This window comes from Syngnathus acus, chromosome 12 (genome assembly GCF_901709675.1).
Source record: "Syngnathus acus chromosome 12, fSynAcu1.2, whole genome shotgun sequence".
NCBI lineage: Eukaryota > Metazoa > Chordata > Actinopteri > Syngnathiformes > Syngnathidae > Syngnathus > Syngnathus acus.
The window spans coordinates 3,766,546-3,790,830 of NC_051097.1; the positions used below are offsets into that span (position 1 = coordinate 3,766,546).

The window sequence follows — 24,285 nt, forward strand, 5'->3', positions numbered from 1 at the left end:
AAAAGACAAACTCATCCAAATCATACACTCCTTAGTTTTATTTGAACAATGGGCATTAATCTAATGCATATATAAGTGAAGAAAAATACAGCACTCTGTTGTTACAGTCTAAGAGTGTAAAATACAATGATGCTCTATGAAAAGAGACCTACATGAATGTGACAGAGTGTTTTGAGTGGGCAGTTAAAAAGCCTTTAGAGTCCCCTAAAATCTGGAAATGAGCCCCCCCCCCCCCAAAAAAAAACATGCATTCTGCCTGACGGTGCTGTTTTCCTCTACTCAATCTCATTGGATGTCGCCAAAGGGGCTTTAGTCTCAGTTGCTGCAAAGAGGACAAAAAAAAACATCAGGATGCTGCACCAGATGTTACTTCCTGTATTCTTTTTAGATAAAAAAAATCTTACATCAGTTTCAGCAAATACACTATGCAGCCCAAAAATATTTGTTTAAAATATATTTATATTGCACTACACACTAGCTGCTCTGTCCAATTTCTATGTCCCATTCAACATTTGATTGCCCTATTTAGTTATTCATCTCCATTCCTGCAAGACCTTTTTCCAATTGTATCTACTTTGAAGAAGTTTATTTCTTAACCTTCAAGTTTTATTGTTGCATTACCTGTAGATAGTAGTATAAACTCATTTTCGAGACCAACTCAATACCGAGAACATAAAAATCAACTTGAAAAAACGTGACAAGGTTGAACAGTTAAAAAAGATTTTTTTTTTTACCTGGAACTCTTACAAAGTACAACATGAGAAAAATCTCAAATTGATTTTTCTGCAACTATCTAAATTTTATGATTTTACAAATTCTTGCAAAAGAATCCTTTAAAGCATTTTGAAATAAATTGTAGTAATGCCCCATCCACTAAAAAGTTCTGAAGACAACAATGTCTCTGTAATACTTCCCATGAAGACTCTTACATTTTTTGCTTCATTTAAAAATATAAAAAAAATATGTTTACCTGGACAAGGCCCACCCTCCAGTACAATATCATCAATGGCGATATCACTCCTGACGGATGAACCTCTGGTTGCTTCAAACACAATCTGGGACCGTTCAGAAAAAGAAAAGCTATTAATATGTTCTGTGTAGAGTCTGTCAGCCAGGCCGTTGTAGTTGAATCGAGACATTGTTTATTGACCATTGATGTTGACATTTTACGTTTAATCCAAATGACATCTGTTCTAAATTTTAAGTACGCGGATTGTGGAGTTTTAATATTTGATGGTGTGTGAAAATAAAATAAAAAACAAACGAAATAAATAAATAAATACATAAATAAATAAATAAAGCTTTAATATTAAATCGAGCTGCATTTTTTTCGCCTTGCCTGATGTTGCCTGTCACTCTGGTACTCCACTGTGGCCCTCAGCCAGGCAATGCTCTGCTCGCCGCTTCGTTGCCACAGCAAAATATCTCCTCCGTCTTTTTGGAGGCGGACACTGAGTTCGCCTGTGCTCGAGCCGTACATGTGGTAGTAGAAGCACAGACACTGAGGTCCCCTCGAGGCCCTCAGCGGGCGGGACAGCAGGCGAGCTGTCTCGCCGGGCAGCATGGGAGATGCTTCCATGTACAGGTAGTATCCTGTCAACCAAATATCATCATTGCGTGTACTGTCTGTAAAGTTTACATAATTGACTTTTGAGTATTTTCAGATTTTCCCGGGATTTATTTTCACCATTTCCACCAGTACCCCCCCCAAAAAAACATACGAACAGACACTTTCTGAAGAATTTTTGGGGTATGTCAAAAAAAAGGTTTTGAGGACCCCTTGATATATCCTGTATTTTTCAGGCAAAATACAATGAACAGATGAGAAGGTAGTTTCTCACCAAGTCCACTTGTGTGATCGCCTCTGGGTCCAGTGTACGAGGTTGGGGTGGGTCCTCTCCTCCACTCCCAGTCAGCAGCATCACTCTGCTTGTCTTGCGTGTAACCACAAAGGCCTGCTGTAAAGTCACAGCATCCTGGAAGGGATGAGGACATTCCTACAGCAAAAAGACACAAAAAATCAAATAAATTTGTTTTTTTTCAATTCTGAGTTACCAAAGGCTTAAAAAAAAAAAAATCTCTGGACTCTATATTACCTGTCGCCAACTCACAGTCTCCTAGACTCATGGTGATGTCATCAAGAGCCACGGAGCCACAGTCCCACAGACTCCTGCAGGTGCTGACAAAAACAACCTGAACAGCAGAGGTGATTTTTTTAGCCTCCGACCTTGCATCACTGCCTTTTAATGAAGAAAACCAGTGATAAAGGACAGACTTGGCAGAATCACCGGAAAGAAATCCGACTGCAGGTCCAGTGTGGAGATGACTTTTTTTAAAAACATATTTTCTATACAGTCATCTATATTATTGTTGGTTCTGACTTTTTTTTTTTCCGCACTACCTCACGAAACAACATTTTCACTTCCTCTCCTGACCTTGGCAGGCTGTGATGTCTGGAAGGTCACGTCTGCTGCTATCCAGATCCCTCTGGACTTCTCCCCTTGAGTCCAGATCTTCTCCTGGCTGCTGCGCTGTTGCAGATATACGGCAAGCGCTTGGTCCGTCTGGTTGAACCCTGCAGTTTTTCTTGGACGGTGAGTCACTTGAATATACTATGCATTATTTGAGATGCCAAAAAGTCAACTTAATGTCACTCACCCCTCAAAGAGAAGTAAAATCGTAGGCAGTACTTCATGTTTGCAGCCAGTGTCGGGCTGACTAAGCGACTCATGTAGCTGGACTGTGTGCTCAGCTGAGAGTGAGCCAACAAGAAAGTCCCTGAAAGAAAAGAGACAGTATTTTGTTGTTTTGTGGGAACACAATTGCCTTTTAGTTTCAAAGTGTGATCACCTGATTTTAAGAATGAGAACATTATCATGTTTTCTGCAAATATTGCACGTTTGATTTGTTGTTGAATTGCATGTTTGTTGTCCTTAACTGCATATCAACCTATGCCACTGGAAAGAAAGACATCTCAGTCTCATCTTCTAAGGACACAATGTTTCAATCGAAAGTAAACAAAACATGGCCGATTACCTAAATTATTATTCAGATTTTTATATGCTGACAGTAAAGAACCCTAGTTTTAGACTTTATATTGTTGCCAAATCTAAAATATATTTGATGATTCAATGCAGAAGATGTGATAAATGCTAATATGTACTTACAATGGATAGACAGACAGATGGGCAGACGAATGGATGGACGGGCAGACAATGTGAAAAAAATGCTGAGCTCAAGTTATGTAATGTTTTCTATTTGGCCATATTATTGTAGCGCAGACATCTGCAAGGGTAGAACAATCCGGAATTGGACTAAGACTACAGTAAATAGGTTCCAAATTCGCTCTCCATACTTGGATTTTGCCCTAACTCTGAAATTCCCTTTCAGTGATTCATTCCATTCACTGAAATATATATTTAGAAATAATCCCAACATATGGCATCAGAAAAATGCACTGCAGTTCACTATGACATGGCATTATTTTACTGCCATATTTACTGTTTTTCACTTTATTCTTTTATATTTAAATCCTAAAAGTCTTTTTTAAGAAAAATAGTAACTAATTTTGTCCACTACAGCCATCTGCATACTGTAGGTTAATAATGGAAAATATGGTGGAAGTCAAAAAGCAGCCATTGACTTCTGCCGCAACTGCTTCATAACGCAAAAAAAAAAAAAAAAAAAAAAATCAGATGTCAAAACAATGGAATGCTGAGACAAATAAGATTTGGAATGTACTTATCTTACCTGCTCCGGTTGTGTGGTCACCGTTCCTAAATATATTTGGTTTTACAGATACTCTCCTCCACAAAGATCCTAGTCCCTGGTCATGCGTGTACTGGCACATATCTGACTCAAAGTCACAGTTGGCAATGGAGGGGTCAAAAATCGGCTCTGTGAAGTAAAAAAAAAAAAAGCATGGCTTGTAGATAGAGAGTCAGCAGTACGCTGTGTTCATGCAGCCCTGCGTACAATAGATGATGGAGTCTTACTTTTTTAGTCGTCGATGAATGTGTATGGTTAAAATGATCAAATATTCTTGCATAAAAGTAATATGAATGCAACAAATTAAGAAAAATTTCCACACAACCATGTGTAAACATTTAAATCAGATACATTAAAAGATTGAATTTGATTTAAAGCCAACTGTTCTGAGTCATTAAAATGTAGCAATAATATTTAGTGGTTCACCTGTGTCTGAGCTGCAGAATTCGGGTGAAAATGAAATGTCATCAACGGCAACATGGCCACCTCTTGGGCTATTGAAGGCCACCTCAAAAACCACCTGAAGGGTACAACATGCACGCATGCAGAGTTAAGAAGCTTTTTCTTTTTAGGTTTAGAGACCTCGTCCAAATCTTTATAATTCAGTATTGTATTTTTTTTTAGTTTTAAGGGTTTATTAGAACATTTTTAAAAATGAAGAAAATTTGTATTTTTGGGATTTTAGCAAGAAAAATGTCATCAATGCTCAAAATTTGCTTTTGTGGGCCTACATAAAATGGTGTGATGGCCAGATCTGGCCCTCGGGCCTTGAGTTTGACACCTGACTTTGGATGAAAGGCAAACTTCACCCAGGTCACCTGTTAATGAGACTGGAAAAAAAAGTTTATCCTGACCTGTACAGAGTACGGAGCTTTCATGTCAACCTGCACAGGTGTCCATTCACCATATGTCCCACTCCAGTCACTTGAGGTCTCTGACTCAGCCCTCCACAGCTCCTGGTACTGACCCAGTTGATCGCGGGTGTAAACAGAGAAGAGGTTCCCTCCTTCGTCACTGCGCTGATAGTGAAACGTCAGGCAGCCAGACATGGGCACCATTGTCATGGGCGACACCAGTTTGGCCACTTCTTTGAAGGTTTTGGAGTAGATGGAGTCCACATACATAAAGTGACCTAAGAACCAATTTTTCATGCTATTTTTAGTAAATGTGTCAAGTGCTAAAGCCGAAAAACAAACCACATAGATTATGAATTAGAACCCCTTTTAAATTAGGCAACGGCTAACTATTGCGTCATGGATCTGTATTATGTTTTGTTCTCTGATCCAAATTGGAGGTGACATTCATTATCAACAACAGGAGAGGCTTGAAGTAAATTTAGTGTACACAGGCCAGAGCTCCATGTGGAATAGTATATTAATGGTGACCTCTACATGTGTGCTGATGTTTCTGAAGAGCTTTGACACTACAGATTACTACTTTAAAAAAACAACAACACTTTATTCATTCTGCTTTTTCCCCCTCTTCCATTACCAGTTCCATGCTTTGTTTCATTTGCAGATTAAAAAAAAAAAACTCGAGTACATTTCCTGTTGCTCTTAATACAACATCTTCAGATGACAGAATTTACTTCAGAACTAACAGATGTTGGCCAAAAAGAAAATCAAATCATGTGACTCATGTTTTAAAACGCTTTAAATGGGCTGCCAGGCCTTGGAAAACTCCATTTACTGTGCAGAATTTGAGCTAAATAACCCTGAAAGGTAAACTCTAACATCATTTCTTAAACAATCCCAACAAATGTAGTTCATTAAATCAACATGTAACAGTTTCACAATGATTTTCATGTTGCACTTGGTTTTACCTTTTTTTTTTTATTTATAAAAAGATACACTCTACTCTCATTGCCTTATAACTACTGGCGGGGTTAGAGGGGTGCGTTGCTGTGGATCCAATAGACAGAAATACCATTGAGCTAAATTGCATTACATATTGTATAGCAACTCTATAACAAATGACTTTTGTTGTTTGTGTGTGTGTGTGCGTGTGTGTGTGTGCGTGTGTGTGTGTGTGTGTGTGTGTGGTAGTTTTGACATTGCCATTGGAAAAATTACTCCAGACAGTAAGAGAGAGCACATTTTTCCCAATATGCAGCCAACACTTCTTGTTGGAGCTCCATCAAGTTTTCCATTTAAAGAACTTTGGTCCCACTCAATAATAAAAACTGGGACCACTGACCAAAGTTCAGATGGTCCCATAAATAAGACAGTGAGAGTGTTTATTCCAAAACCAGTTCCATAAGTGGTATGTAAAGAGCAAATTATAAAAGCACTAAAACAGTTATTGTCAAAATACTTCTGGAATAAACTGCAGTAGTACACATTTTTATGTTTACAGCTCTAATTTCTTACTGACCTGTCTTGTTGTTGTGTGTGTGGTCATCTGGCAGGTTGTTTTGAAGCAGCTGGCTTCCACCACCGACACCAGCACCCACAAACCAGTTCACATTCGCATTCCACTGGTTATTGTACCCGCAAAGGTGAGACTCCTCGAAGTCACAATCTACATGCAAAATAGTGAGAGGAGAGAGAATTTGTGATTCTGTGTTTGTGTATGTCTTGGCTGCATCTGTTAAAAAAATTCAAACTCTTATTCCGATATTTCTCTACAACTTCGCTGATGACTAGAGGACCACATTAAAGTTTCACATGTGATCCACCCAAAAGTATTGTAAATAAACGCTAGCTGAGTGCTGAGCAAAACCATATGGAGAGAAACACATGACACATGTCATGGTGATTATGGTTGAAGTCGGAAAGGAAGTGTGTTGGTCAGGTCATATGTGCAACACATTGAAGCGAATTACTTAAATAAAACCTCAGATATAGTTTGATTGCTGTACTGAATACATGTTGTGTGAGTGAAGGCGTGACTTCACTGACCCAGGCAGTATCCGGGACTTATGTGGATTTCAAAAATGGCCACGCTGCTCCCAGCTGTCTGCCCAGGTATCCCCTCGATGACGACCTAATAGACAACACATGTCAAGTAACAGTAAACGTGGGATAAGGGGATGATATATGGGGTGGTTCAAAGGTCACATATTATAAATGCATATTTATTGCCAGACAATCACACAGTGACGAACAATAAAAAATACATAGACATATTTTGTCAATATTTAAAATGGCCTTGGAAATAAAAATAATAAATAATTCCACTCGACTCCTGTCGTATTTCTCCCCCCTCAGGTCTGGCCTGAAATATGTTTATGTGCTTAGGATGTATGGTGCAGATGTGGCTAACCCTTGTGTAGGTCATGACCTTGTCAGAGTCAGAGCCACCTCTGCATATAACGTAAACATGTGCTCGACTGTTCCCACACAACGTTTAGTTTATTTTGCCACACTCTTTGCATTGACCTCAATTAAGGCTTGCATGTGAATTGTTGACTTGTATTTTATTGGGGGGGCGGTTGACTTTGGTCATGCACTTTTTTTGCCTACGTTGTTTTTGCAGTATCAATATAAAATACATGTAAAAAAAATATATATATATATACCATATAATAATATAAAATATATATTTTACCCGAGCAGTCTCGGTGCTGTTGGACAGGTCCATGCTTGCAATGACCCAGCTGTCTGACGGCATTTGGCTGTTCCACAGTGGCTTGTCAAAGCTCCGTCCCTCTGTGCGCTGCAAGACTTGCAGGCTTCCTGCGCCGCTAATCTGGTAGACCAACCTCAGGCAGCTCCATTCGCTCTGCTCCAAAACTGGACTCAACAAGACTCCTGTGCTATCTGCACGTATGTCTAAGTTGTGCTCATCGTTCAAAGCAGCATCCACGGCGATGAAACGGCCTGCAATGTAGGAGAAAGTTGACATTTGAAAAAAGTGAAGTTATTTTTTCTGAATAAATCACATCGGGTATATAGAAATTTAAGATCGACACTCTGGCCAAGGTTGTAAAATCTGCGCAATTGACATGTTTTTTTCCTGTCACCCTAAAAAAATTGAAAGTATGATCACATATGGACATATGGCTTGGATGTTTACTATTCACTTCTTAAATGACTGAAATTATTTGTCTATGTGTGGCCTACGATTGGCTAGTGACCAGCGTGTACCCCTTATGCCACCCGAAGTTAGCTGGGGGAGACTCCATCATGCCCGCGACACTCGTGAGGATGAGCGATTCAAAAAATGTTGGATGGATGGATGATTTCTCTGTAGAATAAATGATCTATTCATTCATCAGCAAGCTTTGATCGCTTAAAATAAACACAGACGTCACAATGTGATTGTTCCCAGCTCTCTTAAACTGCAGATTCGACCCAGTTAGAATGCCTAAATGTGCTCTTGCACAGAGTCCAGATGAGTCAATGGAGACCAGATGTGCTTCCCTTCACCAGCTCTACAACTGTGAGCCATTTTCATTGACAAATTAAATAATCAGCATCTTAACGTTTTTTTTTTTTGATTTGGCGTAAACTTCTATAAGTGATAGGAGTGCAGATGAGAATGTATTTATAAAACAGCCCAATTACCATCTTTGTGCAGGATCCAGCTACTAAAGTCTGCATCTGACATGTAACCGCAGGTGTTGGCTTCAAAGTTGCAAGATCCCGGCAACAACTGCTTGTGGGCTTGGATGGCGGCTTCAGAGGAGAGGGGAGCAAAGTGAGAAAACAGAGTGAACGACGGCAAGTATGAATCACAGAAATTGGCAGTCAACAAAAACAGATCCTCGTGCACCAGCACTGGCACCATCACTGAAAAGTACTTACCAGCGAGAGCCAAAAGATAGAAAGGAAGCATTGCAATCTTCATTGGGCTGAATTTCTGCTAAGATATGAAAAACAAAAAAAAAAAGGAGAAAAAAGTTTCCCTTTAAGTTTTGCAGTCTGAGTGTCTCTCCAGCTCACAGACTGGCAGCACACTGATGACTGTCCTGAATGTGGAAGTGTGTGTGTGTGTGGAAAGCAGAGCCGAGTGAAGAGGAGGAGGAGAGAGAGAGAGAGAGCGAGCGAGCGAGCGAGAGAGAGAGAGAGAGAGAGAGAGAGAGAGAGAGAGAGAGAGAGAGAGAGAGAGAGACGGTATAAGGAGTGAATGGGTGGAAACAAATAATTGAAGATGGTAGGAAAGTGTGAATGGTGAAATGGTGAGGATGGTAAAAGAAAGGAAAAAGTGCAGATTAGGCCAATAAGATTTATTAATGTGAATTGAACATGCAGCCTATATAGGGCTTCCAAAATTGCAATTGAAGTTTTCAAAATAGAAATGAAATATGGCCGAAAATGGTTTAGAAGCAAATTTCAAACAAATCCAGTAGTGGAGAAAAGGTCAAATTTGACTTCTGTAGCTTCCATTAGATATTTTGTGAGGGTTTTTCTTGCCCCTTAAGGAAAAGTCTGTTCCGCAGCTGGCAGTACATCCTTTCATTAATTCTCGAAAGTGCTTGGAATCATGGACGACCTTATTCTGGAATAGTTGCCTGTCAATAGCAGAGCACACAGCACTGCATACAACCAAAACTCATTTTTAACCTTTTCAGAGGATCTCTAATTAACAATGTGATTAAGAGGCTTTCATCTTCAACATAAGGTCGGGGCTCCAATGGAGATCGAATGGTCACAGAATTTATTTTGGATTTAGATAATAAAATTAGTTTAAGCAGACTAAATCCTTTCGATTTGATGATGCTTGGAGTTGACTTAGTAGGCTTGACCTAAATCATCTCTTATGTTGCCATAGGCCTCGACTAAAGAGGATTACCCGAGATGCAACAACATCATTTGTTGACATTTATATCCAATTTATAAAACTTGTCACTTTGTCTGCACTCTTGCCCCAAAGTAATCGGTCCTTATTCATAAATAATGGTAGCCACAATATTGCATTTATCACTGTACTCAGAGTCACCCACTTTATTTTTGAAAGCAGCTATGCTTACAGTGTATTTCGATTCATATTTTTAAACAAAAAAATGCTTTAAAGAATTTTTTTTTTAGAAAAAAGCATATTAATGTCAATTCATAATTCTTCCCTGGAAAAACACATGACAAAATTTGGCATCAGTTTTTGCCATTAATCATGTTCTCGGTCTTATTTCTCATGTAGTTTCCTGGTTGACTCCCAAGCTCACTAAATTATCATTATCCTAATTTGAATTCATAGATTTAGAGGTGACTCATCCACCAGTTGTGTCGAAAAGGTCTGACGGGTCCTTTTTTTGGGGGGAAATGCAACTCATTCCTGTGCTGAAGGCAAATGACTCACACACATCTTTCAATTGTAATTGCAAAAATGTTTCAGAAGAGTTTCATTCTTCTTTTATAGTCAAAAGAGCGCATTTGAAAATACCTGCTCTGTCTTTGTTGAAACCCCAACAAAACATCCATCATATTATTGATTCAATGTTTTTCTTGACAGCACAATGCCAAGAAATGTTCAAACAGTCAAGACGTGTCATTTTCACCACATAAGAGATTCATGTTTGCATGATGACACAGCAATGGCATGTTCAAAGACGGAGATTTACGGCAGAGAGTGAAGAGGTCCACTCCCTGAGGAGCCTCCACCCTTTCTCTGGGAACACCCAGCTAAACTCTATTTCTCTAAACAAATGAAAAATCATACACATGAGACTTATCAAGTTACATAATTTGATCAATATGATACACTAAACCTTCTTTGAGGGAACTTCTGTGAGGGAATCTTTCTTTGCACATTTAGTACTTAATCTATATCTATTTGTCATACTCCGGTGATAATTTACAAGTTGGTATGCCTTCTGTTAATCTACATATAACATCTGGGAAACAGATGAGCCTCGAAAACATGTGATTTTTAATCAAATAATTATAAATGTTTATTCCTCATACATTAAGAATATAGAACCAAGGTGTGTATTTTTCTAATAATTCCACGAGTGGCAAACAAAGATTACTTCCCACAAAATACATTCAGTTATTTTTTTTTCCACATTTGACAGTCGTAGCAAGAAGATACTCGTGAGAATGTCTCTATTTCAGCTGTTGCAGATTTGATGACATCACCAGTCATTAGTAGCTCTTAGCTAGTATAAACAAACTCTGTGTCTAGAATTTTTTTTTAAAGGCAACAAAGATTTCATTTTGACATATTTGCGCCAAAGTAGTCATAGTTAATTGGACTTCCTCCAACATTGTGGAAGAAATGTCTTCTTGCTCGTTAACATGCATTAGATTGATCACGTTAAAAAAACAGCTATACTGATTGTATACTCATTATCTAATGAGCCTGTTTGAAATGTTTGCTGTTGCTTTAAATAGAGGCCATAGGTTTTCTGCATGAGAAGAGATAGGAAAAAAAAAAAAAACTGCAATGGGCCAATGAAACATTGATGTGCTTAATGGGTTCATTCGGCATGACAAATTACTAACGACACTTCTATGTGTATTGTACAGTATAGTATAGCCGAATCTGAAAGAGTAAAGTATAAGTCATTATTAATGGATTCTCACAAAACTGTTAGCAGAGTCATAACATTAGAAGTAGCCAACAGTACTTCAAATTCCATGAAGTCACAGCAAAAAATAAAAAAAAACAATTAACACTGTTAGAGTGGTGCTCACTCTAACGTATTTTTGCAAGAACCACACGGGAGACAGTATGCCCTTTTTAAGCATTTGCAAATGGAGAGTCATTCGTCGCTGTGCGTACAGCGATGATCGAATGAGGTCTGACTCAGGCCTCTTGCAAGAGCATTTTTATTGAGAGAAACAGGGTGGGGGTGAGAGTGGACTGGATGGAGTTGAAGCCCTTGACCTCTAGTCAAAGCATAGCAGGGGGTGTCTTACGACGTTGTGTAGGACGGGACAAGCTAGGTTATTTATTACAGGTTACATTCCAACATAATCATACGATCAAGATAATCTGTAAACCCTAACAAACACCAACAGTTATGTCACAGGGATGTTTTTGTGTGCATTTTGTTCATGCACAAATGCAGTGCTGGCACTAAAATACTGCCAACTCTTTGCACTCCGTCCTTGTCTTCTGCAGCTGTTGTCACGGTAACAGGAAGGCTGTAGCTGACTACTTTCTATATTACAGAGGTGGTGCAGGCATTATTGATCTACTCCATGAGGTCCTGGGGTGACAATAAAATATGGATTAGCATGTCAGGAGAGAACACCGCCCACCATATTTCCCAATGGTGGTTTATAAAACGTCTGCCTTACAGATGAGAAGTCTCGAACTTGAATCTTGAATCTGGCCCGATTGTGCGGAGTTTGCATTTTCTCAGTGGGAGTTTGCAAGACCCCTGAAAAACACTCTGTAACTGTAATTCTTCTAATAATGCTTCGAAATATGCATATCTACGAGTAGCAAACAGCAAATATGCAGGGGGCGACTGTAGTTTTAAGTTGTAATAATCATAACAGCAAATAAGCGTAACTAGGCTGTATATCAATAAATGCATTATTATTATTTTTTTTATTATTAGCCACGCCCCTCAATGTTTCAACCTAAAGAAATATGCCATATTTGATAGACAGGAATATAAATGAAATATTTATTGGTTGTCCCTAGCTAACATGCTCTGCTGCCACTAATTACATGGGTGCAGGGGAGGAGTCAGTTAGGATAAATTTAGACTCAACTCGGTCACTATATTTAGACAATTTTTCAACCCTTCAAATGGTCAGCAACTTCAATGCTCGCCAAAAATTAGACGTTACAATCACTTAGGCATTGATATCATGATGTCATTTTCAGTCGATAGCGAGTGCAAAATGGCCACCCACTCAAGTGGATAAAAACAAGCGAATTCTGCTATTTAACTCATAGTTCACAAATGCAATAATAATGATAATATTGTGTTTAGACTAGCTGGATCGCATAGAACAGGGGTGTCAAACTCATTTTTTTCGCGGGCCGGATTGTACTCATAGCTTCTTTCGGAGGGCCATTATGACTGTCAGCCCAAATAAATGGATGAGCACCTCATATTATATACAGTACAAGCTACAAAACAAACTGACAAATAACTCGTTTTCAAATCAGACGAGTAAAAACTGGTCAAATATTAAAAAAAAAAAGAAGAGATTATTAAAAGTGAAGACAATTTGTATTTCTAGTAATGACATACGAATTTGATGCACAATTTGTCTTCGCGGGCCACATAAAACGATGTAGCGGGCCGTATCCGGCCCCCGGGCCTTGAGTTTGATACATGTGGCATAGAAGATTTTGTCAAGACATTTTTTCACTTTACTTCCCTTTAAGTATTAGTTTACTTTTTCACAAGAGACTTTTTACACAGGTACCAGTGCTTCTATATATAAGCACGGAGTCGGACTTAATTTCAATTAAAGATACTTTTACCAGCAGTTGTGGCACCCATGCAGTAAGGCCAATTTAGCGGAAAAGGTTATAGCGCCCCCCGTGTCAGCCAGTGTTGACATTGAGGACTGTGTTTACCTGACAGTATTAGATCATATCACACTGTAGCCACCATTGATGATGATGATGATGAGGATGAGGATGAAACTCTTGAGTCTTTTTTGTGATCACGGTTCATTTAAATAAACCGACACGAGGATGATGTTGAGGAGGATGATGATGATGACAACGAATTGCCCAGCCTCTTCTGGCTGCAACGAAGCATGCCAGCATCCGCAGCGCTTGTAAAGGGCGCTTTGTGCATCCCTAATCCGTTGTGATGTCACAGCGCAGGAGGAGGGGCTTCGCTCTCTGCTTTAGCCCGACAACTTGTCGTCGTCTGGAGGGGCGAACCGAACCGCAGCAAGCCGACCGAGCGAGCTGGCACCGGGGGGAGGAGGTGGCAAGGATGCATCCGGCCTCTCCTCCACTGAAACGCAGGTAACACGATGGCCGACTGTGTGTTTTGTGTTACGTGTTTGTATAAGGCCTTGTTTTTACGACACCTGCCCGGATGCAAGCGTCTGGAGGCGCATCAAGACAGGTGACAGATTGTTCCTCTATTACATAACATTTCACCGAGATGAATGGTGGTTGATCCATCGGGAAAGATCACGTCATGTTATTTTACACAGTGCGTGCATTTCATTATACAATATTATGTTTGGGAGACGCTGTTTGTCTCTCTTTTTTTTAATACCCAGCTGCTCCTTCATTCCCATCGTGCTGCCAGATAAATGGCTTAGTTGAGCGCTGCTAACGTAAGAGAATCCTCAATGCAGTTGGAAGGGTTTGAAGCACTCGACAGTTTGACATCCATTCCGTGTGTTTCATGGATTTTGGAGATATGTAGTTGTTATTATGCAAACACGGTGCAAGAAACATGACTGTGTGTGTGTCTATGAGAGAGGAGAAATGATGCATCAATTATTAAAAGGTAAAAAAATCCTCATGAGTGATAACAGAGCAAATCAAATGATTTTTTTACTGGATATACCATTTACATCTATCTATCTATCTATCTATCTATCTATCTATCTATCTATCTATCTATCTATCTATCTATCTATCTATCTATCTAGGGATTTTATATATATATATATATATATATATATATATATATATATATATATATATACATATACACACACACACACACACACACACACACACACACACACACACACACACACACACACACATACATGGGTGGCACAGTGCACTCATAGGTTTGGAATTTTGTCCCAGAGTTCTGAAGTTTGAGATACAAATCTCTTGCGGTGTGGTTTACCGACTGTTTCCATGTTATCTCCAAGCTTGTGTAGTTATTCAGGCTTCCTTCCATCTTCTAAAATTGTGCATTTTAACTTAATTCATAATCAGGTTTATTAAGGACACAATGGGCCCATAGAAGACTACAAAATTAATACATACAATAAAATAATTTAAAAAAGTGCTGGGTTAGCTATTTCACCTAGTTTGGGTTACTTTTAAGTCAGTGGTGAAAAAAATGCAATTAAAGTATATGTATCGTATGCTATAATCAGCTGTTTTCATTGGACTCAGACAGGCATTTCAGATAAGGTTCATGTTAGTGCAGTACAATATTTGATTCTGGCTTCGGGTGCAACTCTCGATTATGTGGGTCATTGTAACGTCACACAAGGCAGATATCACTTACGTAATGCATGATGTCTTTCTGTACTTCCATGTTTGCTTGATATTGCATAACAGTGTTCCCGCCATACCGAAAACCTTCAAATTTGAGGTGTCAAATTATACTACTACTACTACTACTAATAATAATAATAATTAATAATAATAGTAATAATACAACCAAGGTTCAGGGTGTCCCCCGCCTACTGCCCGATGACCGCTGGGATAGGCTCAAGCACGCCCACGACCCAAAGCGTTACATCGAGGGATGGATAATAATAATAATAATAATAATAATAATAATACCACCCTAAAATTTTAACTTTTGTTTTATCAGTGCATGTAAACGTTGTGGGTATCACTCAGATGTGTTTCGCTAAAGTGTTCTTTTTGCTAACCTTAATTGAGGTGTCTGCAATTATTTAGACGTTGTGCTTTTGTGACCTCCTGGATAGATTTGTAGCTGTGCTCTTGGGGTAATTTCTGTAGGCTGGCAACTCCTGGAAAGGTTCACCACTATTCCTACCATTTGAAAATAAAATTACAAGGAGTTAAACAGGTGATGGCTTTCAATTCCAGCCTTTTCTCCAGTGTCACTTACAACAAATTCACTTCACATTGTCTTTGTTCGACAAAAGCTAATTTTACTGAACAGATTTCACATTCCTGTAACTGTTTTTTCTTGTTGTTGAGGGGAGTATATGCCCAAGTAGCACGTGTGCTGTTGACAGTGGGTGTTTATCAGGAGTGGATTAGTGATTTAATGGGTTAGCAAATCCCCAACCCTGCAGCTTTCACTGCACCCTGACAGATGGAAGTGTAGCACTCTGCTCAAGGCCCAGCAGATCTACCGCTGCTCTGCTGGGCCATCTGCGGCTGGGCCAAGAACTCCTTACTGAGCCTCTCTCCAAGGTGCTTGGCGTCTCCCACAAAAACTCTGTGCAGGGAAGATCATGCAGCATTCTCCCAGTCGACCCTGGCAGCTGGTTGGATTTCAAATCCAACTTTGGGGACCTTATTAACCTCAGCCCTGGGTTCACCGTCTCCCTTTTCTCTATGTATTTGATTACTCAACTTCCGACCCCACCTTATGGTGATGGGCATCATATCGTCAGACGGCGATCAGTTTTCATGTTAATTTTAATCAGGTGAATACATCATTTAAACCTTTCCTCTCAATATTAAGCTATCATTACCCAGTGCAATTTTAGTTGCATACTGAGTTACTCGCTGGCAGTAGCTGCTTAGAACAAAAGCTCACGTGGGATCAGTCACGGGATGTCTGGAGCTGTATTGGTGGCGTGTAAGACGTAATTACTCCTTTTGAAAGAAGGACGGGGGTCAGAGTGGGAGTAAATTTTTAGTGTACTGTGTACACACTACAAACACAATATAAGGAACAATTACGTATAATAAATTAATAAAATTAATAAAATATATTACATTGAATATACAACTTTTTTATTGCTTTATTAATGCGCATAGACAGTGCAAAAAAAATAAAGCAACATTTGCTGTAGACACACATTTTATAGCAGGTTCCTTAAGGGGTCAACACCATACATATGCCCAATGCAGCTTGTTTGTGAATTGCGACCAAAAAAAAAAAAAAAAAAAGAAAGCAGACAACAAATCTTTTCCTACTAAAAGGCAATTACATTGGCGCCGGAATCATTTGTGACCACGTCATCATTATGCTGATGAGTTTCATGATATCATCTCTTCTGGACTGGCCCATGCAAATATCTTATTTTAAACTCACACTCAATTTCACAGTTACTTAATACAATAAATAACAACAAAGTGTCCTTCCAGACAGCCTATCGTGAAAAACCTTATGGTAGATTATTTTAAACAACGATTATAAAGGTAAGCCTTCATAACAAATGACGCTAGTTCTCAATCTGCACATTGGGTTCTTTTCTGGTTTTCCTTAATCAGTAAGATTGTGATCTCAGAACACACAGCAAAGGCTAGCAGAGGAAATAACTGATGGATACCCTGATAGCCTCATCATATTTAATCAGCCTCACAATTGGCCTTGTAACCACCAGGACACTTATTATCCAGATCACTGACCCATCCGTTGCTCTCTGTCACTTCTTATCCAACATCAGCAAAATATCCCTGTTTGTCTTCCCACCCTGACTCCTCTTTGACCTTTGGTTAAATTTACTTGAATAACCACAAGGGATCTCCAAACCTATGTCCTCAATCAATCAAGACCAGTTTTAGTCAGTGATTCTCACAGTACAGAAACATGCATGTAGGTTTCACTGAAGACTAAAATTTCCTACAAATATTAGTGGAGGTAGCTATGATGAAGGATTACCCCGTTACCTCCTTAAAAAGGTAAAGAATATGGGTGGAACGCAAGTCATTCTATCCCCTTTTCAGTGTGGCGTGAACAGCATTGGCACCAAAATGTCTTTGTCTCCGGATGTTCTCTTCCGAGTACGTTGCCTTGACATGAGCGTTAAAAATGTAACAATTTAACACAACACTCTTGAAAAAAGTGTACGTTCAAATCGGATACACTTTTTCAAACTCTTACGAACGGACGCTTTTCCATTCTTTTTGTCTGATAATTTGTTCGTATTGTCTTCTGTCTCTGTTTCTGAAGGGTTTCCGTGTAAGTGAAAGGACTATGTTTTAAAAATTGGAGTCAAATCACCCCAGTAAAATGAGCCAGAAATATCCGGAGGAGGGAAGTGGAGAGATGGATGAGGAATGCCCTGGAGCTTCAGTTTCTCAGAGGACCAGGCAGAATAATGTTTCAGAGCCTGGGGAACCTCCATTACGTCGACCCTGGAGGCCATGTCAAATGCTCAGTCCAGATGGAGAGTTGAATCCACATGACCATCATCATCACCATCACCATCTTCAACCTCCTCATCATCACCACGCACCTGCAGGCCGTGGTGGTCCACAACGGCATCGCCGGCGTCCACCATCACTACAAGGTCAAGGGCAAAGTCAGGCTAATTTTTCTGGCTCTTTCCCAGAGGCTGTTCCCACCTATGAATGTCAAAATACCGAACCGCGTCCTGTCCACCAGCTTCGGCCCGCTGTCACCCGTTACCGCCGTCGTGGTGACCCAAATCCGAGACTCAAAGGTCAAAGACAGAGACCATTAATGAAGGAGATGCAGGAATCGTTAACCGTTTCAGACCACAGAGAAGGTCATACAGAAATGACACTTCAGAAAAACATGGCAGATGGTCTTTCTAAGGAAGAATTACAGGACAGAGGATCTCCTCACCTGACTCCTGTTGCTGTGGTTACCCCAACCCACCTCTCACCAGGACCAGTACGTCCTGACCTCAAACAAGACCTCCAAGAAAGTGGTGTTGACTGTAATAAAGAAGTGAAGGACAACGATAAGCCAGGACCTTTGGAGAATGGATCAGATCAGCACTCAAGCACGGATCCCTCTAGCTGCGCCTACGACAACCTACAGGCGGTTCAAGAAGGAAGAGCGGTATGTGTAGACAAAACGGTGGAAAATCAGGAGGAAGAGATGGATGCGCATGTTCTAGATGTTGAAGCTCAGGGGAGTGAAATCACTGATCTCTGCTCAGACACAGAAAGTGCTGCCTCACTTAGTAACGACGGACCTCTTCACAGCCCGCCGCCGCTCCAGTCCCCAACTCCACCATCATCTCCCGAAACACCGCTTTTCCCACAACTGGACCACTTCAGTGAGGAAGCCAGTATGAGTCCTCTGCCCGACAATGACATGCTGCCTGAAGATGACGATGAGTGCTCTGAATCACCCTTGGAATACTACCCCAAAACCTATGCAGACTTTTATACAGAGTCCCATCAAAAGTCTTACGTGGAACCGGTTGATAATTCAGAGACAAAATCCCATCCCAAATGCTTTCCAGAACCCTTTAAGACTTCCTATTCTGAAGCACTCAAAGAACCTCGCATGCAGTCTCATCAGAAGTCGGAGCCGTATGAGCCCCACCGTGAGCCATTTACCAGCCATAGACAGGAGAATGTCCAAAAAGCCTCCCCTTCCAAGGGCTCCCATCACGCACCAAGGCGAGGCAAAGAGCGAAGTTCCCACCCCTCTCAAGTGGACAGCTCTGTCGGCTGCCGGCTGCACCACTACGACGGTCAGTCTGATGGAGAGGGGGGCAGCGCTACTCAAAGCCCCATTCAGAAAACTATTCGGCAAGCAGATACACAGACAAAACACCCATCATCTGCGCTAAGCAGCTCAAGAGATGAGGTTGGTCTCTCAGCTGAAGAAGGTACAAAGGTTTCAGGAGATGCCATCAGCCTGGTAATAAAAGACATTAGGGAGGCCATTGAAGAGGTTAAGACCAAGACGATCCGCTCCCCTTATACACCTGACCAGCCTGTGGAACCCATTTGGGTAATGAGACAGGAGATTAGCCCGACAGAGGAAGTTGACCCACTACAGATGATGGCAGGCCGTGTAAGTACAACCTCCATTTTTCACATTATTTTGTTTTGATGAGCCCTTTGCCTCTACATATGCACTATATTTCATTGAAGAGTGTGAGTGTGACTGTCTGTTTCTGTGTATCTACCTTTTGAATAGTGATCTCAGGCCAAATTTCTGGTGAATATGAATTTAAATTGTTTAGAAAGTAGGTGAGATATAAGGACAAATACAGTACAGTAATCCCTCGTTTATCGCGGATAATTGGTTCCAAAAACCACCCGTGATAAGTGAAATCCGCAAAGTACGGTCACCAACAAGAAGTACTGGGCAGGCTAACGAGTTAGCGGAAAGACGCTAATTCGTGATCGTGCTAACACGTGAAAACGGACTTCTAAAGGAATGTAAACGAACATTTGGAGCAATACTACATTGTCCTAAAGGTTAGACACGTTCCCTCAATTTATAAGTTTTATTTTGACTTTTAAATGTTTTTTTAATTTGGAAAAAAAAATCCGTGATGTAGTGAAGCCGCAATAAACGAAATGCGAAGTAGCGAGGGATCACTGTAAATCACTTCAGATATAACAGAGGCGTCAACTTCAGGTCCAGGAAGTAGAAACCCCACGACAGTTTAGCTTTAGCCATAGGTGGTTCTAATCAACCAACAGGTAAATTAGTTAGTTCCCGATAGCTAGGCTAGGTTGGTCAGAAGCACCTGTGGCTAAAGCTAAACTGTGGCATAGTTTGGACTTTCTGGACCCAGATTTGACACCTCTGTCAACTACTGCATGTTTGCCAGCTCTGAAAGAACACCTCTCTGCAAAAGAAATGCAACATGGTATTTGATTCATTGATGTGACTATTTATTCTGACTTCAAAATTCTATTTTTACCTTTCCTTCCACATTATTCTCCTTCATCCCTCTCCCAGTCAGTGTCCAGGTCTCCATCCCAGCATGCCTCTATGTCAGATCAGGAGTCTGGCAGTCCGTTGAATGTCGAGTCCTCAAGAGCAGGCCATTCTCAACAATATCGTGAGGGCCAAGGCCACCTTTCACATCAGATGGATGCTGCGGTGCAACCGCATCCATATGTGCAGCCGCAGCAACAGCATTACCAACAGAATCAACAGCACCCATCTCAGCAGCCACCTGTCCAAGAGGTGACGTCATGAAATCGTTCAAACATAATGACGTGAAATATTTCAGTTGTTTATGGAAGATTGTTGTGCTTTTTTTTTTGTTTAGTTTCGCAGATCTCTTCCTCAATTTCCCACATTTGTGGATGGTGAGTACACACTAATTGGATGATCATTTTGTTGAGATATCCAGTACGTGTGCATTTTTGTGTCTAATGAGCGTATTTCATCTGCATAGTCCCGGGACCGTGTGACCCCGATGACCTTATTGACGGCATCATCTTTGCCGCGACATACCTGGGCTGCACGCACCTGCTGTCGGAGAGGACACCCACAAAGAGCGCCCGCATGCAACAGGCACAAGAAGCCATGAACAGAGTGCGGGTAAGGACAATGAGTTTTATAATGTAGATTTTTTTTTTTGGGACATTGAGGCTGGCATGAAATTCAAATATTGCACCGAAATGATAAATTAGACATTAAGTTACTGCAAAGTTGGACTACAAGCTGCAAAGACAGAAAAAAAATGTGGCTTATTTGTGTGACACTCTAGTGAGTTCTTAAATGACGTGGACGTGCCAGTAAAAAATTTGTGATTTAAGGCAAGGCAGCTTCATTTATATTGCGCACTTTATATACTGTCCATGTGCCTCGCAAAAATGTTTTGAAGGCATTTACAAACAACAACATACACCAAAAACAAAATATTACAAGACATTTAAAAGGAAATGAAAGAAAGAAATAGCAGCCTACTATTTAAGTATGTGGAAGAAGAATCAGTTCTCAATTACCTCATTTATGCCTCTAATCTAAAAACAAACACCGGTTAGAGACAGAAAGTGTAACTGATGAGGTAGCAATCATTTGTCATGTCGTGTTTGCGGGCACACTCCAGCAGTCTCGTAAAAAGAAAAAAAAAAAACTCCTTCCAACTGATAACGTTTACTGCTGGAGTAAGACTATGAGGGATAAAGTGCTTTTCAGGGAAAACAGGTCAGTGTGAGGCCACAGAGGTGTGTGGTGGTAAAAAAAAAAGTGAATGAAACTTTACAATTAATTATATATTTCTATATTTCTGCAGGCAGCTCAGAAGCAGGCAAAAAACAGGAAAAAAGTAAGTTGTCTCATCTGTTTTTTTATAAAAATTTGATTTGAATGGAGATTAGTATTATCAAAGGTTACCATCCGCAAATTAAACAACCAGTTAGAAGTCGCATGGCGTACGTAGGGACGGACAGACAGACGGATAGACATCGATAGATAGACATAGTAGAGAGAGAGAGAGAGAGAGAGAGAGAGAGAGAGCGAGAGCGAGAGAGAGAGAGAGAGATTATCTGTGTAATATAATTATTTCAATATTGTTTTTCTTTATTCTGGTTTTGTCTATGTTGATGCTTCTGTAGAGTCCTGACAGTGACACTCCATGTACTGCTGAGGTGGATCTTTTCATGTCCACGCAAAGAATCAAAGTCCTCAATGCAGATACTCAGGTAGAGATGCATTGGACATTCACATTAAAATTAATTTGCAACTTTTAATAAGTTTCTCTGAACATCAACCTTTTTTTGGGCTACCAGGAGTCTTTAATGGATTTGCCGCTGAGGACCATCTCCTACATTGCCGACATTGGCAACATGGTGGTCCTGATGGCCCGTGGGAAGATGGTCCGGTCCCGCAGCGCGCAGGAAAACTTGGAGCACACAGCGGAACAAACCACCATGTCCAATGATGACAGACGGCTCTACAGGATGATCTGTCATGTCTTTGAGTCCGAAGATGTGAGTCACCGTTTTGGCTATTTAATGTCATTATCAGATGGGTTCTGTTGGCTATAGATAGGATGATTTGTATTTTCAAGCTGATCTTTAAAAGTGAAGATTATATCCATCATGTTTACTTGTCAGTTTATGTAGTTGAGTGGTGCATGACATTGCCAAACACAAATCACCTAATTCAAATCCCATGTAGAGAACTTTGCTGATGAAAATGTCTTCATCTCTTCAACAGGCCCAGCTTATTGCTCAGTCAATTGGACAGTCCTTCAGTGTGGCCTATCAGGAGTTTCTCAGGGCCAACGGCATCGACCCCGAGGATCTGAGTCAGAGAGAGTACAGCGACCTACTCAACACTCAGGATATGTACAACGATGACCTCATACACTTCTCCAAGTCTGAGAACTGTAGAGATGTAAGTGAACCAGCAGGTGGCGGTAGAGTGCTTCTGACTTTGTTACTGTTCTGTGTTCCTTAAATATTTTCAGATTTAGAGACCCAAATTTCGAACAGTCCTTCAAACCAAAGTTTATTCTAACGTAATGTAATAATTACAGTAATTATTTGCATGAAAAACACAAAATCAAAAAGCCAAACTTTCCTTACCTAAGGTTTACATTGAGAAGCAGAAGGGGGAGATTCTGGGTGTGGTGATAGTGGAATCGGGTTGGGGTTCCATCCTCCCCACCGTCATCATTGCCAGTATGATGCACGCCGGCCCCGCAGAGAAATCCGGTCGTCTCAACATTGGCGACCAGATCATGACCATCAACGGTACCAGTCTAGTGGGTTTACCACTCAGCACCTGCCAGAGCATCATCAAGGTAAGGTGGCCACGTTAGATTTTTCGGACTCAACAGAACTCACCTTTTCTATTGGCTAATCGAATTCAGTCTTCCCTCAGGGGCTCAAGTCTCAGTGCAGGATCAAGATGAACATTGTCCGGTGTCCACCCGTTACCATGGTGCTCATCCGGAGGCCGGACCTCAGATATCAACTGGGCTTTAGTGTCCAGAACGGCATAGTGAGTATTTTTGCCTCTTAAGCGCAAACAATTGTCTTTCTATGAAACTGTTATGTTGGGTACAACAAATGTATACCGTATTTTCCGCACTATAAGGCGCACCGGATTATAAGGCACACTTTCAATGAATGGCCTATTTTAAAACTTTGTCCATATATAAGATATATACATTTGGCCCGCGGGCCGGACTTTGGACACGCCTGCTGTAGTGGCTCAATATTGGTCCATATATAAGGCGCAGCTGATTATGAGGCCCACTGGCTTTTGAGAAAATTGGAGGTTTTTAGATGCGCCTTATAGTGCGGAAAATACGGTACAAACATTTTTCCTGTACCCATTGTTTCACACGCGCTCGTGTGCAGATCTGCAGCCTAATGAGGGGTGGAATCGCAGAGCGGGGCGGCGTGCGAGTTGGCCACCGCATCATTGAAATCAACAGTCAAAGTGTTGTGGCGACACCTCACGAGAGGATCGTTCAGATCCTGTCAAACGCCATGGGAGAGGTATGTTTTTCTTTCACTAGTTCAATTCAAAAAAAGAAAAAATCCCAGTTGGAGAATACTTTTCATTTGTCTTCCTGAGTTGAACATGTTGAGACGAGAAAAAAGGTTGGCCATCTCTGTTCCAGATCCACATGAAGACGATGCCTGCAGCCATGTACCGCCTGCTTACAGCACAGGAGCAACCTGTCTACATCTGAACACGCCTTCATCACGCCCCATTTTCTGTCTGTTCATCCAGCTTTCACTCCTTTAAGTAGCTTCCACCTCTTAGCAACCTGTTTGACATCACGCTAATTGCCTTAATCTGTACAGTGCACAACAACAGACATCAACAGAGGAACAAGTTTATTTATTAATTTATTTTTCATTTGCGCCACGTGCTCCTGTGATGTGGTACAGTATGTCGGACCAAAGATAAATCGACGGTCTTATTGTGCATATATAGGAGGCAGACAAGAGTAAATGTTATTTTTGGTTGAATAGCTGTAATATCTGAATGTACACTACATAATGTTGGACCTTAATATTGTCAGGGCAACCCAAATGTTAAACAAGTGAAGCAAAGCATGTTCATTTCTGCTAAATAAACCGAAGGCAATCACCAACACCGCCTGG

At 40.6% G+C, this 24,285-nt stretch overlaps 4 protein-coding genes across 7 annotated transcripts in view; 2 read left to right on the plus strand and 2 right to left on the minus strand.

Annotated features, from left to right (window-relative positions):
• Positions 1-24,285, minus strand: part of LOC119131662 (lymphocyte antigen 75-like) — a 1,013,224-nt gene that overhangs the window by 193,577 nt on the left and 795,362 nt on the right. The window lies entirely within an intron of this gene.
• LOC119131727 (C-type mannose receptor 2-like) overlaps positions 1-24,285 on the plus strand; it is a 399,366-nt gene that overhangs the window by 28,374 nt on the left and 346,707 nt on the right. The window lies entirely within an intron of this gene.
• Positions 19-8,673, minus strand: LOC119131714 (MAM domain-containing protein 2-like). Its single transcript, XM_037266371.1, has 15 exons — positions 8,517-8,673; positions 8,277-8,387; positions 7,318-7,589; positions 6,669-6,753; positions 6,142-6,288; positions 4,623-4,900; positions 4,195-4,288; positions 3,751-3,897; positions 2,659-2,778; positions 2,436-2,575; positions 2,097-2,193; positions 1,842-1,997; positions 1,340-1,593; positions 971-1,055; positions 19-322 (listed from the first exon to the last, which is right to left on the minus strand). The coding sequence occupies exons 1-15, from the start codon at positions 8,557-8,559 to the stop codon at positions 276-278; spliced, it is 2,076 nt and encodes a 691-aa protein (XP_037122266.1). The 5' UTR covers positions 8,560-8,673; the 3' UTR covers positions 19-275.
• LOC119131703 (amyloid-beta A4 precursor protein-binding family A member 1-like) lies at positions 13,476-24,277 on the plus strand. Of its 2 annotated transcripts, XM_037266353.1 has the most exons (13): positions 13,476-13,599; positions 17,438-19,264; positions 20,165-20,395; positions 20,481-20,520; positions 20,610-20,755; positions 21,453-21,485; positions 21,775-21,861; positions 21,949-22,149; positions 22,379-22,558; positions 22,755-22,967; positions 23,048-23,167; positions 23,530-23,670; positions 23,796-24,277. In XM_037266353.1, the coding sequence occupies exons 2-13, from the start codon at positions 17,498-17,500 to the stop codon at positions 23,865-23,867; spliced, it is 3,231 nt and encodes a 1,076-aa protein (XP_037122248.1). In that variant the 5' UTR covers positions 13,476-13,599; positions 17,438-17,497; the 3' UTR covers positions 23,868-24,277. The 2 variants fall into 2 exon arrangements, with proteins under 2 accessions (XP_037122248.1, XP_037122249.1); XM_037266354.1 differs by lacking the exon at positions 21,453-21,485.